This window comes from Nematocida ausubeli (assembly GCF_000738915.1).
Source record: "Nematocida ausubeli strain ERTm6 chromosome Unknown supercont2.1, whole genome shotgun sequence".
Classification (NCBI taxonomy): Eukaryota; Fungi; Microsporidia; genus Nematocida; species Nematocida ausubeli.
In genome coordinates, this window is record NW_026515634.1 from 643,175 (window position 1) to 658,819 (window position 15,645).

The following is a 15,645-nucleotide window of genomic DNA, read 5'->3' on the forward strand; positions in this document are numbered from 1 at the left end:
TATGGTAAAAATGTACTGGAGTTTATTCATATGTCAATCTAAAAAATATCAGCATCTGAGAAATCTTCAACTTCTGATGCATTTTCACCCATCTCCATCTTATACCGAAGGATCCCTCCAATGCCATTGAATGCAGATATGAACTGTGTTCCTTCCTGACTCTTATCAGAAATAAATACGACACTGCAATTTACCTTTCTGTAGTTCTCTGCCAGCCAGTCTGTTAGAAGTTCACCTTCATTTGACTCTGCTGCGTATGTGACAGAGCCTTCCCTCTCTATCCTTCGTACAGTAGAGGCTTCATCTATAATTAGCACCTCCATACAGCCCATATCCAGGCAGGACATGGTCTCTTCAATGCCAAAGCATACCTTCCCGGAGCCAGAGACAACTTCATCAAAGAACGACTTAATTGTCTTTTTCTCAGTGACAAGTTTCAGGTTCTGCAGGACCTCTTCGGCTTGCTCTATTGCCTGGTTTAGTCCATTCTCTCCTCCATATGCCACATCAATGATCTTAGCCACTTTTGCCTTTAGGCGCTGGTCAAAGAAGTCTGCCTGATTCAGATCGTACTTAAAGTCTGCACATCCAGCCAGGATCAGGCCGTGTATATTTGGCTTGTTATTGGAGATGAATACTTGAGTAGCAATTTCACTGACTTTTTTAAGGTAATTATGTCTTTTCTCCAATCTAAGTCTAGCAAAACGGACAGAAGACTGTCCACCACGACCGTGCTTTTTAGGCAGATCTACAGATATATTCTGCTTGATCTCTTTGGAGTTCCCAGAGAGAACTGCGAAAAGGGCACCGTGCCCATCCATCACAATAAACCCAAATTTATAGTCATCTTCCAACGAATTTATCAAATCTTCCACATGAAATTTACTGTCACAGAGGTAGAGGGATGTGTTAATGGGCTTCAATGGCTCAATGTCAAAGCAAACCTTCTTTTCCTTTCCAGAGTCTTCAAGAATTGTTCCTGTATACAGGGCCAGACCATTATCTGGGACCTTTGGAATGAGTTTTAGTCTTTGCTGGGCTGAAGTAATTGCCCCAAGCACACTCAGTCTGTTTACTCTGCTTTTTATGTTTGAGGCAGTTCCGTACTCGTCTATCAGAAGCTTGTTCGCTCTTGAAACTTGATCTTTCGGGGGAAGAATCAAAGATATCATGGAAGTACCATTTCCCTTTGCATTCTGCAGGTACTTCAGAAGCTTTTTCATCTTCCATCTTTCTACTTCTAACTGTTCAGCTGTTTGCTGGTCTTTTTCCATTTATAATAAAAAAACCCAGAAGTTTTAAAGAGTCTACAGTAGATGAAAATATTAAAAGACAAAAGACCAAGTGAAACAGAAGTACACAAGACAAAGACAACAAGATTATCTCATTTATTTCCAATTTAATATATTGTAGTACAGGAATATTAAGTAAATATTAACTGCCATTTATAAAGACACAAATTAAATCTGTGCTCAGAGGTTGCTACAAGAATATCCAGTGTATTACATCTTATGGACTATAATTCCCCATAGTATTAGACATATCTCCATAGTTTCTGAATATTTTGTAATTTATTGTAATTTATAGTAGTAGACGTAATTATATGTGAAATTATCTACTGTAAGAGTGAGTGAATATTAAAGAATATACCAGAAATAGACCAAGAATAGACCAGAAATAGACCAGAAATAGACCAAGAATACACTAAAAATACACTAGGAATACACCAAGAATAGAATAAAAATACACCAGAAACACACCAGAAATACACTAGAAATAACCCGAATTACTGTGTACTTATGCAGCATAAATACTAGACTTAAATATACGACAGTCTCTGTAGTACTACAGTAGTATTAAAGTGCACAATAAAAAGAGTCAAGAAATTAAGAAAATATCCAGGTGCTGCTGAATATATGCATTCTAATAAGATATGACTAATTTCTAGTAAGTATTTAATGGATTATGACAAGATACAGATTTCTTGCAGAAAAGTGAATTTTTCCCTTAAGACTGTACTTTGTGAATTCCAGTGCACGTATATGGTGCTCCTTGAATGAAAATATTTTTCAGATGAGCGTAGTCGAGAAAATTAAAGAAATAGAGAATGAGATGGCAAGAACCCAAAAGAACAAAGCAACAGCAAATCACTTGGGACTTCTGAAGGCCAAATTAGCAAAGCTAAGAAGAGAAATTCTCACACCAAGAAGCAGTGGAGGATCCACAGGAGAAGGATTTGACGTAGCAAAGACAGGAGTAGCAAGAATTGGCTTTGTAGGATTTCCTTCTGTTGGGAAAAGTACTATAATGACAAAATTAACAGGAACTTACAGTGCAGTAGCAGACTATGAGTTCACTACGCTTACTACTGTCCCAGGAATACTCCATTATAACGGAGCAAAAGTCCAGATACTTGACCTTCCGGGTATCCTAGAAGGAGCCAAAGACGGAAGAGGAAGAGGAAGGCAAGTGATTGCTGTAGCCCGTACTTGCACACTAATCTACATTGTGCTAGACATAACAAAGCCCCTTACAAACAAAAGAAAGATAGAGATGGAGCTAGAAGGGTTTGGAATTCGTCTGAATAAATCACCCCCTGATATTACACTCTCAAAGAGAGACAGAGGAGGTGTAAATATACGGTCAACCTGCAGACTCACCCACTTAGATGAAGAAGGCATAAAAATGATATTTAAGGAGTACAGGATACTAAACATAGATGTCATGTTCCGGTGCGATGCCACAGCAGATGACCTGATCGATGTGATAGAAGGGAACAGAGTGTACATTCCTGCAGTGTACATTCTCAACAAGATAGACAGCATCTCCTATGAAGAGTTGGAAATAGTCAGTCAGTTAAAGGATTCAGTCCCTGTCTGTGCAGACAGAGGATGGAATTTGGATGAAATATTAGAAGCATCCTGGGAGAAATTGAGACTAATAAGAGTCTATGCTAAGCCAAGGGGACAGCTGCCTGATTACAGCACACCAATTGTCATGCGTGAAGGAAAGTGCAGCATAAAGGACTTCTGTAACTCAATCCACAGAGGCATAATGAGCGAGTTTAAAAATGCAATTGTCTGGGGGAATAGTGTTAAACATGTCCCACAGAGAGTAGGAAAGGAGCATATTTTAGTAGATGAAGATGTAGTGCAGATCGTAAAGAAGAGGTAGTTTATTCTGACACCTTCATATTATCCCAGTACAAGGACTGCAGTGCCCCAGAAATAAAGAAATAAATGGTCTTTCCCATAATTATCTCTCTTATTCAATTATTTGCATATTCCATGGAATGAACTTCTCCTGGATATATTTCTGCCTGGTGAATTCCCATTGACTTATTTCTTTTGTTCTTTCTGTACTCCAGTCTCTCGTGTTTAATTTGTATTTTTATTTTGATTTCAGATAGTTTTTTTGTTTTATGGATGCCTTCTTATCTGGTGTAGTTTTGACAGGCAGTGCTCCCTGGGTGACTGCAGATTCATTCGCATGTCAAGTGGCTTGCCTTGTGATTGGCTATTTTGCAAGGAGCCAGACTTGGAATTTTTATTTACTCCAAAAAGTTTTAGAATTTTACTCATGACGGGGAAGCCACTCACCAAAGGACTCGGCGGCAGGAAATATGCGGTTGATGGATGGGACATGGGAAGAATGCTGAAATTCATACAGCAGGAGGCCGAGCAGAAGGCGCAAGAGATAAAAATAAAAGCCAATGAGGACTATCGTCTGAAAGTCTCTGAACTAGCTGTAAGAAGTGTACAGAAAATAAACAGAGAGAAAGAAGAGGAGATGCACAAGATACACATGGAAAGAATCATAGCAGAAGGAAAATTAAGAGCAAAAGCAAGCCTAGGAATAGCCAAGCAGAAAGAGCACACAATAAACAAAATACAAAGCACAGCAATAGAAAGATGCAAATCACATGCACTCACAGTACAGTTAGCAAAGGAAACAATTCAGAAGTACAGGTTCATCTTCTCAGAGAAAAAGATGGTAGTGCACGTAAAGGAACAAGACAGAAGTATTGTCGAGGAATTGCTTAAAGATGAAAACTATAAGATAGAGGCACTCCATGAGAGTATGCTGGGTGGAATTGTTATTCGAGATGAAGAGCGTACGGTTCTAGTGAACAACAGTTATTTGGAGAGAATAAGACTTGCAATTCAGAAGATCCAGCCAGTAGTGCAGAGAGTAGTATTTACTAAGCTAGACAATCCTAAGTAAACAATCTTATCTATACTGTCTTTGTCTTTTATATATTTATAGTCTTTATTGAGAACTTGAATTGAAGTTAGTCTTTTATATAGTGAAGTTAATCTTTTCTATAGTGAAGTTAGTCTAGTATACAGTAAAGTTAGTCTAATCTACATTTTAGTCCACTCTGCATTGTTTTAGTCTTGTGCTCAGGTGAAGTTAGTCTATTCTGTAGTGAAATTAGTCTTCTCTACAGTGAAATTGGACTGTGCTATTTCAAGAATCTCAGAATGCATTGATATAATGAAATAACCCGAATGCCTATAGAATACATTGATATAGTATATAATATTCTGAAATATGGGAATATTTTGTTGTATGCTAATTGAAATGTACTCTATCCATGTGACTATTCCAGAGAGTGCATTAATAGTCGGATAGTTAATAAATTGACAAGTTTTCATGTCTATTGACTAATTAGGCTGTAGTATAGTAGATTTGTTTTAATTTGCAGTCTACCATGGATAATATTACAATAGAAGAATATTTCTTGAATTAATCAGTAGTTCATAATAAACTACAGTCTAAAAAACAATTACTTCAAAGGATTCCAAAAAGAAAGAATAAATAACAGATGGGTCATAGTCGATAATAAATGACAGTACGTCAAAATTCCCTTTGACAGTCCAATTTATTCCATATTTATTATAAATTTATAAAAATACTTTAAGAAGACATTTATGTTTATTCTACCATAGGAGTAAATGTCATGATAAATTAATGTACTATATTGCTAGTGGAATATAGACACATATATTGCTAGTGGAATATCAAGTCATTCTTAGTCATATTTAGTAATATTCGGGTTATATTCGGGCTATATTCTTAATCATTTTTAGTTATATTCTTAGTCATATTTAGTTATATTTTGTCATATTTAGCCATTCTTAGTTATATTTTGTCAGTTACTTGTGAATTTCCCTGTAGTATTTAGTAGCATATTACATTCATATTAAACTCCTGGAATATTTAAATTCTTCTGGAATACTTATGTATCAGTGATAGTCTAGATGGAAAACCAAGTCAGAAGACAAAAATCACCAAGAAATCTGAAAATTACAGATAAGACTAGATTATACTTAGTATACAAGAGTGATATTCCTACCAGGGAATAGTACTAGAGTAATTATATGAATTCATCCAGAAAATAAGACATTTTGACCAAATAATCTGATATATTCATATAACCCAAGTGACATATCCATAATAAAGCAATATATGCTGTGATTTATGATATAATACATTATAAGATGAAAGATGACATATAAAGATCATTTTTCACACATATATAATGAGAAGGAATTTCAGAGGCATGCAACGTGAAAAGACAGAACTATCAAGAATATACACAAGAAATACAGCACAAACCAAGAAAGTGCAGACAAAAGAGTATATATCCAGAGTATTCCAGACTGTAATATTTTTCTGTATTTTTGTGCAAAGAATATATACAGTAGTACTAGAGGATTTTAAACAAGTTCTGAGTAAGAGTGTTGGAGTAGATAATTGTAAATATATGTATATCAATGAGAAGGGTCCCCTTAACCCACTCCGTGGATATCTTATGAATGAGACTGGGTACATCAGTAATAAGAGAAATTATTCCCCAGGGATAGACATTTATGGATTTTCCAACTCCATAACAAAGAAAGTCATAGAAGAAGACAATTTAATACCAGAATTAGGCGATAATGAACACATTTATTCTAACATGAAAAACAAGAAATTATCAAATTACTTGCAAGAATACCACTTTGCCTTAATGAAGATGTTCCCACGGGAGAATTCAAATGGAAACAAGAAGGGTGGGTGCATTGACTTAATGAGAATATTTTTAGACCAACCCAATGTTAAATCCCATGTACACCATGTACTTGCATCTTTATTGCTGCTGTCAGAGGGTTTTAATGTGAATATTTCCATTGAGGATGATGGTTCAAAGAAGATGCTTGTTCTAAGGAAGGCATGCTACTATGAAGAGCACTTTAGAATTAAAATAAACCAAGTAATAGGTCCGGTTAGATCTATTATGGATCTGGGTGTATTTTGGACTCATTCAGCTGATATAATTCGTGTGATAGAATTCTTCATTAATTCCGGGAAACCCAAAGAGAACAAGTTTATTAGGGAGTGTGGCTTTAAAGAGCCAAATTCCTGGGAAGAATTTCAAGAAGGAAAATTCCTAAATAGTCCAGAGACTCTTATACAAGCATATATCTTCAAGTACATTAAGAGTCCAGAAGAAATAATTAAATTCTCCATAGTAGTCTTCAATCTTATGAAGGAGTACATGTTTACTACTGAGAGTATTAGATTATTCAAGGAAAAAAGAAAAGAAAAAGAATCAAACCCTTCAGTAGTAAAAATATTCAAAAATATCTCCAGAATACATCAATTTAAAGAATTTAAGAAAAAAGTGAAAAACCAAAGAAAATCAATAGAAAGGATATATTACAAATACTTCACATCCAACTTAGCAGAGAAAGATGGAGCAAAGACAGTTAATGGTTTAATGAAATTCAATTCAATCTTGGAAGAAAGCAAAGTAAGCAGGGTTCCCTTTAGAGACTCTTTAAACAGATTTTTTGAAGAGAATATTGACCCTATGAAAGTGTACAACAGGGATATAAGCAAAACAGACACCATAAAGACAGAATATGCACCATCTGATGAGGCTGCATTACTTTGTCTTTTTTGCTGCATGGCGTACAACCCAATAACCAGAAAGTACGAGACCAGTCACATGGGAGATGTCTCAAAGAACTTAGAAGAATTCTTTGCGAACCTAGAGTCCACAAGAACCATAACTGATGAAGCATTTACGAAATGGCAGCAAGTTATAAATGGTCTAGACAATGAGGAAGTCATCTACAGGTCAAGCAAGAAGAATAGTCTTATGCCAGGAATATTGAATATGCTTAGTATGCTGGCTGAAGTAACAGGAAAATATTCAGAGATAAAAGAGAGTATAAAATATATCAGAGAAATGATTCTAAAGCAAGAACCAAATGAGTCACTTAAGAAGAAGGTGGGTGCTTGTGTGAATGTTTTGTTCTCGCCAATTTTCTCAAAGAAGAATTTCTTTAGTCAAGAAATTACCAATCCCAGTGAAGTAAAGGAAAGGGTAACCTACGAGGTAAAAATACTAGTGGAAAATATATCGATTGCAAGGCTGAATAGAAAAGCACCTGAGTTAATGGGAGATATACACATACATTTCCTAGATGAAAACAAGAGAAAAGAGTGCTTTACATTAAATTTCAGTGACCTTTCAGTGACTGCCACTCTTACACCACCTAAGAACAGTTTTATCCCAATGAATGCAGAAAGAAGAATTGCGAATTCAATGGATGAAATATCAAGCAGAAGCAATGCATTTACGCACTATTTGATGGCAAATTACATGGCACTAAAGAAGGTTGAAACATACACTACCAAGAAATATACTCTAAAGAAGTTAAATAATGCACTAAAACGAGCAATGAACAAAGATGAAATTCAAGTAGATGGACTATTCCTATGTGGAAGGATATCAAGCCTAAAGGAAAAAGAGACTTTCATCATGAGTATGCTGCATTATACAACAAGTCAGAAGATAACAATTGATAATCCTGTTGTAAGAGTGATTTTGAATATGCTTAATACTGAGAATATGTCAGATGGAAGAACTCATAGGAAGCTATTTCCGTTAGTTTTATACACAAATGTATACCAATACAGAACAGACATTGAGAATACTCAGAGTTATTCTGGTGTTCATCTGGCATCACAGATAAAACAAGCACTAAAGGTCTGCAATTATATGCAGAAAATGAGCACTCCAAATAATTTAGCGAATTGGCTGCTGATTTACACCAAAATACAAAGAGAAGACTTTAAAAATCTCTTCCAAAAATTAATTTCAGAGATGTCAGATACTGAACGGGATGATTTTATAAATTTCATAACGGAAAATGGCAAGAATATCGATCATTTAGATAAGATTTCAAATGGTTTTAAACCCAGGAGAGATGAGAGTGAGGCTTATATGGAAGGAAACTATCTAGATAGTTTCTGGGTGAATTGTTTCGAGATGGCCTGCCAGACCCCAGATAAAAAATACAAAATCATGATAGAATGCATCTCTAGGCTTGTGGAAATAACGGATAAAATCACAATTTTCAGAGAGTTTTTGCAACTGGATTACCTACAGAATGTACTCGATGGAATAAAATCATTAAAACTAAGAATGGGTTATATAGATGGTATATCAAAGGCAAGCAATACCTTCCTAGATAACTATGAGTACTTAATTCAGAAGAGAATTGACAGATGGAACTACTTTGGAAACCACAAATAATCAGTCTAATCATTGAAAATAAAGAGATTTCTTTAACCAAATATACACCATCTCAACCTAATATTATTTCTATCTCTCTCATACCATCTAAATATCCCATTATACCTGCTAATTATTCAGTCATTATTTTTTACTCTCTAAATTTCTTCTATAGTACTAGTACTACAGTAATATTCCCATAAAAATATAAAGAAATTTCAATACAAAATAAACACGTATAATACTATGACTAAGAGTAGAATAATTTCCAACCAAAAAGTTAATATATACGAATATTCCCATGAATTAGTATATTATAACAAGGAAATCCATAATAACCCAATATAACCCAATATAAATCTATAAATATATTTTATAATTACACTAGAGTGACACACTGGAGTATAAATTATAATTAAATAAGAAGGAAACTAAAAATATTTTATGAGAAGTCTTTTGGTTATTGACAATGGAACATACGAGTGCAAGGCAGGAATTAAAGAAGAAATACCAAGTATTAGGTTCCGTAACCAAATATACAGACTAAAAGGTAAGGACGGCAGAATATCATATTCTATATCTGCAGTAAAAAAACAAAATACAACACTAACACTGAAGAGTATGTTTGATGGCCCAGTTATCTACAATTATGACGTACTAGAAGGAACTATTCAGTCAATATTGAAGGAAATAAAGGGATCCTTGAATGGGAAGGAAAAACAAGAAATAGATGAATTAGTCATTACAGAGTGCTTTCTTAACCCACAGGTCTTTAAAGACCTTGCTATAGAAAGTATCTTTAATAGATTTTCATTCAAAACGGTTAGTTTTGGTTATGACTTCATCTATGCTTATGAGTATAATTTAAGGAATAATCCAGGGATGTCCTTACAGAAGGATGGGTTTAATAGGGAATTCTGTGATGTGGTTATTAGCATGGGCCATTTAGGCGTATATGTTGTCCCATTGGATCCCATGAAAGAGATGATTTTATCAGAAGAAAGCACTTATATGCCACTTGGGAGTCTAGCAGCACAACATATCTTCCATAGAAGCATTGCTAATAAATATTGTGGGTCTGGGGTAAAAGTCCAAAGAGAAGAAGTCTCAGAGCACTTTAAGGCCATCCGAGTACCCTTAGATTATTTGGAAGAAATTGAAGAAGTTGTTTACGCAGGTACTGGGAACCTTCAGATCCTTCAGAAAACAGGAAAAGAGAAGGCTAGTGTACCCAGAGTATTCCCAAAAAGAAAACCAACCGTAGAAGATCCAAGAAAAAAGGCAAAAAATCAAGAAGAAATCAAAGACACTCACAAGGAAGATGCAGATATAGGGGAATTAGAGCCAGAAAAAGAAGAACTAGAGATAGAAGCAGAAGAAGTCATAGCACTCCTGGAAAAAGCAGAAGCCACAAAGCCAGAAATCACAACCGAAGAAGAACTAGCAAAGAGACTTAAAAGAGAGAAATTAATAAGAGGTGCAACAGACCACAGGAACAAGCAAAAAGTGATAAAATCATTGGAAAGACTAAATCACCATATATTCCTGTTAGAAGACAGGCACCTTCTCATAAATAACCCGTCTGAATTTATAAAACTCAGAAGGAACAGGCTAGAATACCTTGAGAAAATCATAAAAAAACGAACTTTTGTGAGAAATGAACTGAAAAATAAAAAAAGTCCCCACTCACTTGCCCTCTTGAAGAAGTCACTGGAGCAAATAGATGCACCCCAGGAGGACAACATATACTTGCAGGAAATACGCAGTGCATCCTTGGAGGATATTGAAATCCTTGAAGAAATTGAGCACTTAGATGGTTTCCTACGGGAAAATGACCCAGAATATGTGGAAAAAGAGGAAAATCCGTTAGATAAAATAAGACATGGATACAAGGAGAAGGGAGGCATAAATATTAATGTGGAGTTCATTAGAACAGGAGAAGCCCTCTTTAACCCAGCAATTGTAGGGATAGAGCACCCAGGAATAACAGAAAGTCTCTCTCTCATTATGCAAACAAAAGATGTCCGGAATGTATTTATAACAGGAGGATTCAGCCAAATAAAAGGCATAAAGGAAAGAATCCAAAAGGAATTAGTTCCATTAAGGTATTTACCAAATGATCCCACCGTAGTATGCGCATTAGACCCAGTAATTGATGCGTACAAAGGGGCCTTCATTAAGTCCCCATACGCCCAGACACTCACCAGAGACGACTACATGAAACTCCAAATTGAAAAGACACAAAATGAAGATTCCTCAGAGAAATAAAATGAATAAAGCTTTTGTACCAGCATGAACACACATTTAGACACAAATTATTTCAGATACTCAGTAGGTTACACCATAGTAACTGTAAATATGCAAATATTCCCGTTTAAATCACTAGATTCAACCAATCTAAAAATCACAAAAGGGGGTGACTAGATAGTCTGGAGATAGTAGTATTTTAGACTCTAATAGGGGTAGTTGTCCAGGGTGTTTTATTAGTATAATCCTGTAGATGTCTTAGGTAACTGTGACCTGTTGTATACTTGATAAGTGTATTTTTTCTTTCGGACATGTTCCTTCTCTATGGATTGTCCTTACTATCTTACTATTATATAGTCTTAGTACACGAAGAATTCTTCCAGAAGTTGAATTTATCATAGATGTACTCTTATGGCTTCAGAATAATGAAAGTGGGATTTTTACCATACTACTATATACTACTATATACTAATACACTGTAATACTACTACAATATACAAAATGAACAGATATGGTTTAGTTGTTTATTATGCAAATTCAGGTACTAATCCTGCCTGGTCTTTACTTCCCGGTGTATTCTCTTACTGGGCATAAGAATAACTGCATCTGAGCCCCAACCAGAGAGTGCATTTCTATCAATTGCATTCAAGAAGGCCTGCATGGTAGTAGTGAACAAGTCTTCTGCCTCCATGTCTTCCGTGAATAAAACATCTGCAATTCCACTAAGACTCTTTGAAGCTGTCCCGGTTGTTGCAAAGTCACCATGCCCAGATACGCACCCTATTAAGTCCATTGTATAAACATGTGGGTTATTCTCTCTGTCAAACCCTGCAATCAATGGAGAGATAAGAAATGGACTAAACCTCTTACTGTACAGAATATATGAGAGAAGGGAAGAGAATTCCTTCGGTTCAATTTCTCTTTGCTGACTGAGCTTGAACATAGTCACGTGCTTCCTGAGTGTTTTGTATAAAACTTGACAGTCTGGTACAAATCCTGTAAGACTCAGGATTATTCTGTCTGTGATCTTATAAAGACGTGTGAAGTTTGAGTGCAATGTACTTGCATTATTACCAAACCTCTTGTCTGCTGTGATTACAATTGCATCTTTACCCACCATTGCCAAGGAAGATCCTCCGTAGTATTCTTGTATGGACATTAATTGGAAAAATAACAAAATATTTGAAAGTGAAGAAATTAAAATATTTTCAGCCAAAAGGAAAAACCCTAATAAGACCAGAGTATACTATAGAAGGGAAGATCAAAGTGATAGAAATATTCCTTCTTGTTCTTTCTAGTTTATCAATTGATCACTTGGGAATACATAAATTTGAAAAATTTTATAAGACCCATGAAGAGTAATGGAAGTGGAAGGAGTATTTCCCATATAGTAACACACGATGGGGCATTCCATTTGGATGACGTACTGGCATGCTTTATTCTACGGGTAATATACCCAAATGCAAAAATAACCAGAACCAGAGACCCAGAGAAGATTAAAACAGGAGACATTGTAGTAGATGTAGGGGCTGAATTTAATGAAAAGACGTTAAGGTACGATCACCATCAAAGGGGCTTCAAAGAGACATATAATGAATCAAATAATATAATATTAAGTAGTGCAGGATTAGTCTATAAATATCACGGACTAGAATTCATTAAGAAATTAGGCTTAGATTTACCAATTGACTTCAACTATTCTATGCTCATGGAGATACTCTATGACACGTACTTTGTCTCAGTGGATGCAAATGATAATGGTGTTGATATAGCAGATGAAGTAAAATATAATGAAAGATCGTTAGATAATGTGATTAGATCCTTTGTACCATGTGATATACCAGAAGGAACTTCCTTTGAGAGGGCTAGTATCATGAGATATCAAGCATTCGAGAGTGCAATGGAGTATATTGGTCAGGATCTATTAAGACACTGCAAGAATATGATATTTCAAATAATAAAGAACAGCAGAGCCACACAGGAATGCTTCAATTCCATGAAGGATCCATCTGCCAGGTACTTGGTCATGGAGGGTGGTAAGTTCCCAGTACGTGAGATACTTTATTATTATAACGGTCTTTTACAAAGGAATGTTTCAATTGTGATCTACCAAGTTTCAGGTAGAAATTCATACACCTATAAGATAATATGTCTCCCAAAGAAGGGAGTTAAATATACGCCAGAAATACCGTTATGTGAAGAATGGCGTGGTATAAGGGATGAAGAACTCCAGAAATATCCTAATATGATGGGTGCCATGTTCGTGCATGGGACAGGATTCTGTGGGGAAGCAAATAATTTAAAAACTGCAATTTACATGGTAGAGAGATCGATTGAAGTGCACCTGAATAGTAAAATTGAATAATTGAATAAATTTAAGCATCTGAGTCAGCTGAGTCTAAGAGTATTTCAGACAGTTAAATTTTTCAAAGAGTGAAAATTTTTTAGAATGGCAGGAGGAGAGACACAAAAGGCAAAAAAAGAAAGAATTGACAATGTTCTGTCAAATGTTGGGGCATACCAAAGAATATACAAGCTATTATGCGACAACAAGACAGCCTTCGTGCAGAAGCTGAAGAGAGACTTCAGAAGTGTAAAGTCTGAGCTGTTCTTTGGAAAGTACAAGATGATAGAAAAAGTACTATCAAGAACACTGGACCCAGAGCAAATGACCAGCCTCAGAGGGACAGTTGAGTACAAGAAGTCAGATAAGGTATTTTTATACCTTCTGACAGATTTACCCCAGGAGAAGATCCAGAGCATAGTTGAAAAAGTCACTCACTTCGACTACGAAAGAAAAGGAGACACTCTGTGCAAGGATATTGTCATTCCAGTGGGAGAACTTCTTAATGAAGAAAGTGTTAAAGTATCAAACACTCTTTTCAAGGAGATACAGGCACTAGGAATACAGAATATCATTATTAACCCAAAGACAAACTCAATAGAAGTAACTGAACAGATTGTTCTAGCCAGGAAAGGAGAGCACATGACAGAAGAACAAGAGAAGATGGCAAAGATACTTGGTCTGAAGAACAAGAGACACGGTGCAACAATTGTTGGGCGTGCTGAAATACCACAAGAATAAAGACCTTAATAATCACATATACACCTTCAGGTACTGCATATTACTCGATTGAAAGTCTATTTTAGGGTATGAATTTAACGGTATTTTAGATTTTATAGATAATGTAACGGTATTTTATATTTTATAGTAGTAATGTAACGGTATTTTAATGGGAGAATATACTGGTATTTTAATGGTAATATACTGGAATATTCTGTTCTTATAGTAGTAATGTGACAGTATTATATAATGGCAGTAATGTAACGGTATTTTAATGATAATTTAACAGCAATTTAATGATAATCTAACGGAAATATTCTATTAATTTAACGGAAATCTAATGGAAATACTCTTATAACAGTGAAATATTCTATTAATACAACAAGAATATAACGGAAATATAAAATAACTTAACAGTGAAATATTCTATTACTATACCAGTATATAACCATATACCCCCATTATATTAGTCTATAAAATTCAACAGACACATTTATTCTAGAATATACTATACTACAGTGCACTTCTTAATAAGAACCATATACTTATCATCTCTTAATAAGCAACGTATACTTATGTGTATTCTGTAAGATATGAATTATTTATTAACGGATTTAATATAACCCGAAAAAGAATTTATCTATATTTAACTGGCATATTATCCAATGTACTCCTTAATTCTTTATCTTTTTTATCGTTAATTTAAAGGGTTTTATGGGCTCTTTTCTTTCTATACTCTCTGAGTGTATCTTTTGCACCGTTATTTTCATCTTTTTATTATGTGTCCAGTTCATGCCTGCCTTCACACTTGCCAGAATCTCCTTTATCTCTTGTTTTGTCACTTTTTGAATTATTTTCTTCTTATTTTTCAATAATTCCGTTTTTTCCACTTTCCTTCTACTGAACAAAAGTGTTCCATTTGTTAAATCCCGGCTGGAGCAAAGTATCACCATTATATCCTCAATAGATGAATTTGGTGCATGATAAAGTGCCCTACTAATCGGTTCATCAGGTACTTTACCAAAACAACTTGTAATCCCAGGGTACATCTCAATGGTCCTTTTATATTCTCCATTTTTTGCCTCTTTATGACCCACTGCCATGGACTCATACCCAATTCCTGCTAGTATCCCATGCCAGTAACCAGACAAATCAACAGAGTGAGATATTTGCTTATGTGTCTCAATGTACTTGCATGGGACAGGACGAGAATACAAGAATACTTCAGGACCATCCAAAGTACATAAGATACTCCTTAGATTCTCCATGAGAATCATCCTAGAGAGACCTTTCACTTGTGCTGTGCTTTCAAACCTCTTTATATAAAGGACCCTCTGCTTCTTATATGAAAGCATACTGCATATACTCATTGGTATTCCATTCATATATGAAATTGCATATATTCTAGTACCAGTAGTAATAAGTGCACTTTCCACAGTGTACTCCATGCACTACAAATATTTTCAGATTTTATCCAGTATAAGTTAGTCTTGTTGTATTGTATATACTATTATTTAGTATATATTGTAGATATATTGTAGACTAAGTATAGTATAAATACATCTGTAGACTAAGTATAGACTAATTATATTGTAGATATATTGTAGACTAAGTATGATATAGATATACTGTAGACTAAGTATACTGTAGACTAATTATAGACTAATTATACTGTAGATATATTGTAGATACACTGTAGAGTAAATATATTGTAGATATACTGTAGACTAAGTATAGTATAAATATTCCAGATATAAGAAAA

General features: G+C 35.0%; 10 protein-coding genes across 10 annotated transcripts; 7 read left to right on the forward strand and 3 right to left on the reverse strand.

Annotated features, from left to right (window-relative positions):
- Positions 1 to 38: 38 nt before the first annotated feature.
- NESG_00411 (uncharacterized protein) lies at positions 39 to 1,274 on the reverse strand (the record flags this gene model as incomplete). Its single annotated transcript, XM_053048063.1, has 1 exon — positions 39 to 1,274. The coding sequence occupies one exon, from the start codon at positions 1,272 to 1,274 to the stop codon at positions 39 to 41; it is 1,236 nt and encodes a 411-aa protein (XP_052905888.1).
- A 799-nt stretch (positions 1,275 to 2,073) lies between these two features.
- NESG_00412 (uncharacterized protein) lies at positions 2,074 to 3,174 on the forward strand (the record flags this gene model as incomplete). The annotated part of the gene is made up of 1 exon (XM_053048064.1): positions 2,074 to 3,174. One exon carries the CDS (start codon positions 2,074 to 2,076, stop codon positions 3,172 to 3,174), a length of 1,101 nt encoding a protein of 366 aa, XP_052905889.1.
- A 247-nt stretch (positions 3,175 to 3,421) lies between these two features.
- On the forward strand, positions 3,422 to 3,583 carry NESG_00413 (uncharacterized protein; the record flags this gene model as incomplete). Its single annotated transcript, XM_053048065.1, has 1 exon — positions 3,422 to 3,583. The coding sequence occupies one exon, from the start codon at positions 3,422 to 3,424 to the stop codon at positions 3,581 to 3,583; it is 162 nt and encodes a 53-aa protein (XP_052905890.1).
- NESG_00414 (ATP synthase (E/31 kDa) subunit) lies at positions 3,580 to 4,224 on the forward strand (the record flags this gene model as incomplete). The annotated part of the gene is made up of 1 exon (XM_053048066.1): positions 3,580 to 4,224. The coding sequence occupies one exon, from the start codon at positions 3,580 to 3,582 to the stop codon at positions 4,222 to 4,224; it is 645 nt and encodes a 214-aa protein (XP_052905891.1).
- Positions 4,225 to 5,545: 1,321 nt separating this feature from the next.
- Positions 5,546 to 8,593, forward strand: NESG_00415 (uncharacterized protein; the record flags this gene model as incomplete). Its single annotated transcript, XM_053048067.1, has 1 exon — positions 5,546 to 8,593. One exon carries the CDS (start codon positions 5,546 to 5,548, stop codon positions 8,591 to 8,593), a length of 3,048 nt encoding a protein of 1,015 aa, XP_052905892.1.
- Positions 8,594 to 9,016: 423 nt separating this feature from the next.
- NESG_00416 (uncharacterized protein) lies at positions 9,017 to 10,840 on the forward strand (the record flags this gene model as incomplete). The annotated part of the gene is made up of 1 exon (XM_053048068.1): positions 9,017 to 10,840. One exon carries the CDS (start codon positions 9,017 to 9,019, stop codon positions 10,838 to 10,840), a length of 1,824 nt encoding a protein of 607 aa, XP_052905893.1.
- A 523-nt stretch (positions 10,841 to 11,363) lies between these two features.
- Positions 11,364 to 11,978, reverse strand: NESG_00417 (uncharacterized protein; the record flags this gene model as incomplete). Its single annotated transcript, XM_053048069.1, has 1 exon — positions 11,364 to 11,978. One exon carries the CDS (start codon positions 11,976 to 11,978, stop codon positions 11,364 to 11,366), a length of 615 nt encoding a protein of 204 aa, XP_052905894.1.
- A 192-nt stretch (positions 11,979 to 12,170) lies between these two features.
- Positions 12,171 to 13,184, forward strand: NESG_00418 (uncharacterized protein; the record flags this gene model as incomplete). The annotated part of the gene is made up of 1 exon (XM_053048070.1): positions 12,171 to 13,184. One exon carries the CDS (start codon positions 12,171 to 12,173, stop codon positions 13,182 to 13,184), a length of 1,014 nt encoding a protein of 337 aa, XP_052905895.1.
- Positions 13,185 to 13,268: 84 nt separating this feature from the next.
- NESG_00419 (uncharacterized protein) lies at positions 13,269 to 13,904 on the forward strand (the record flags this gene model as incomplete). Its single annotated transcript, XM_053048071.1, has 1 exon — positions 13,269 to 13,904. One exon carries the CDS (start codon positions 13,269 to 13,271, stop codon positions 13,902 to 13,904), a length of 636 nt encoding a protein of 211 aa, XP_052905896.1.
- A 653-nt stretch (positions 13,905 to 14,557) lies between these two features.
- Positions 14,558 to 15,331, reverse strand: NESG_00420 (uncharacterized protein; the record flags this gene model as incomplete). The annotated part of the gene is made up of 1 exon (XM_053048072.1): positions 14,558 to 15,331. One exon carries the CDS (start codon positions 15,329 to 15,331, stop codon positions 14,558 to 14,560), a length of 774 nt encoding a protein of 257 aa, XP_052905897.1.
- Between the last annotated feature and the right edge of the window lie 314 nt (positions 15,332 to 15,645).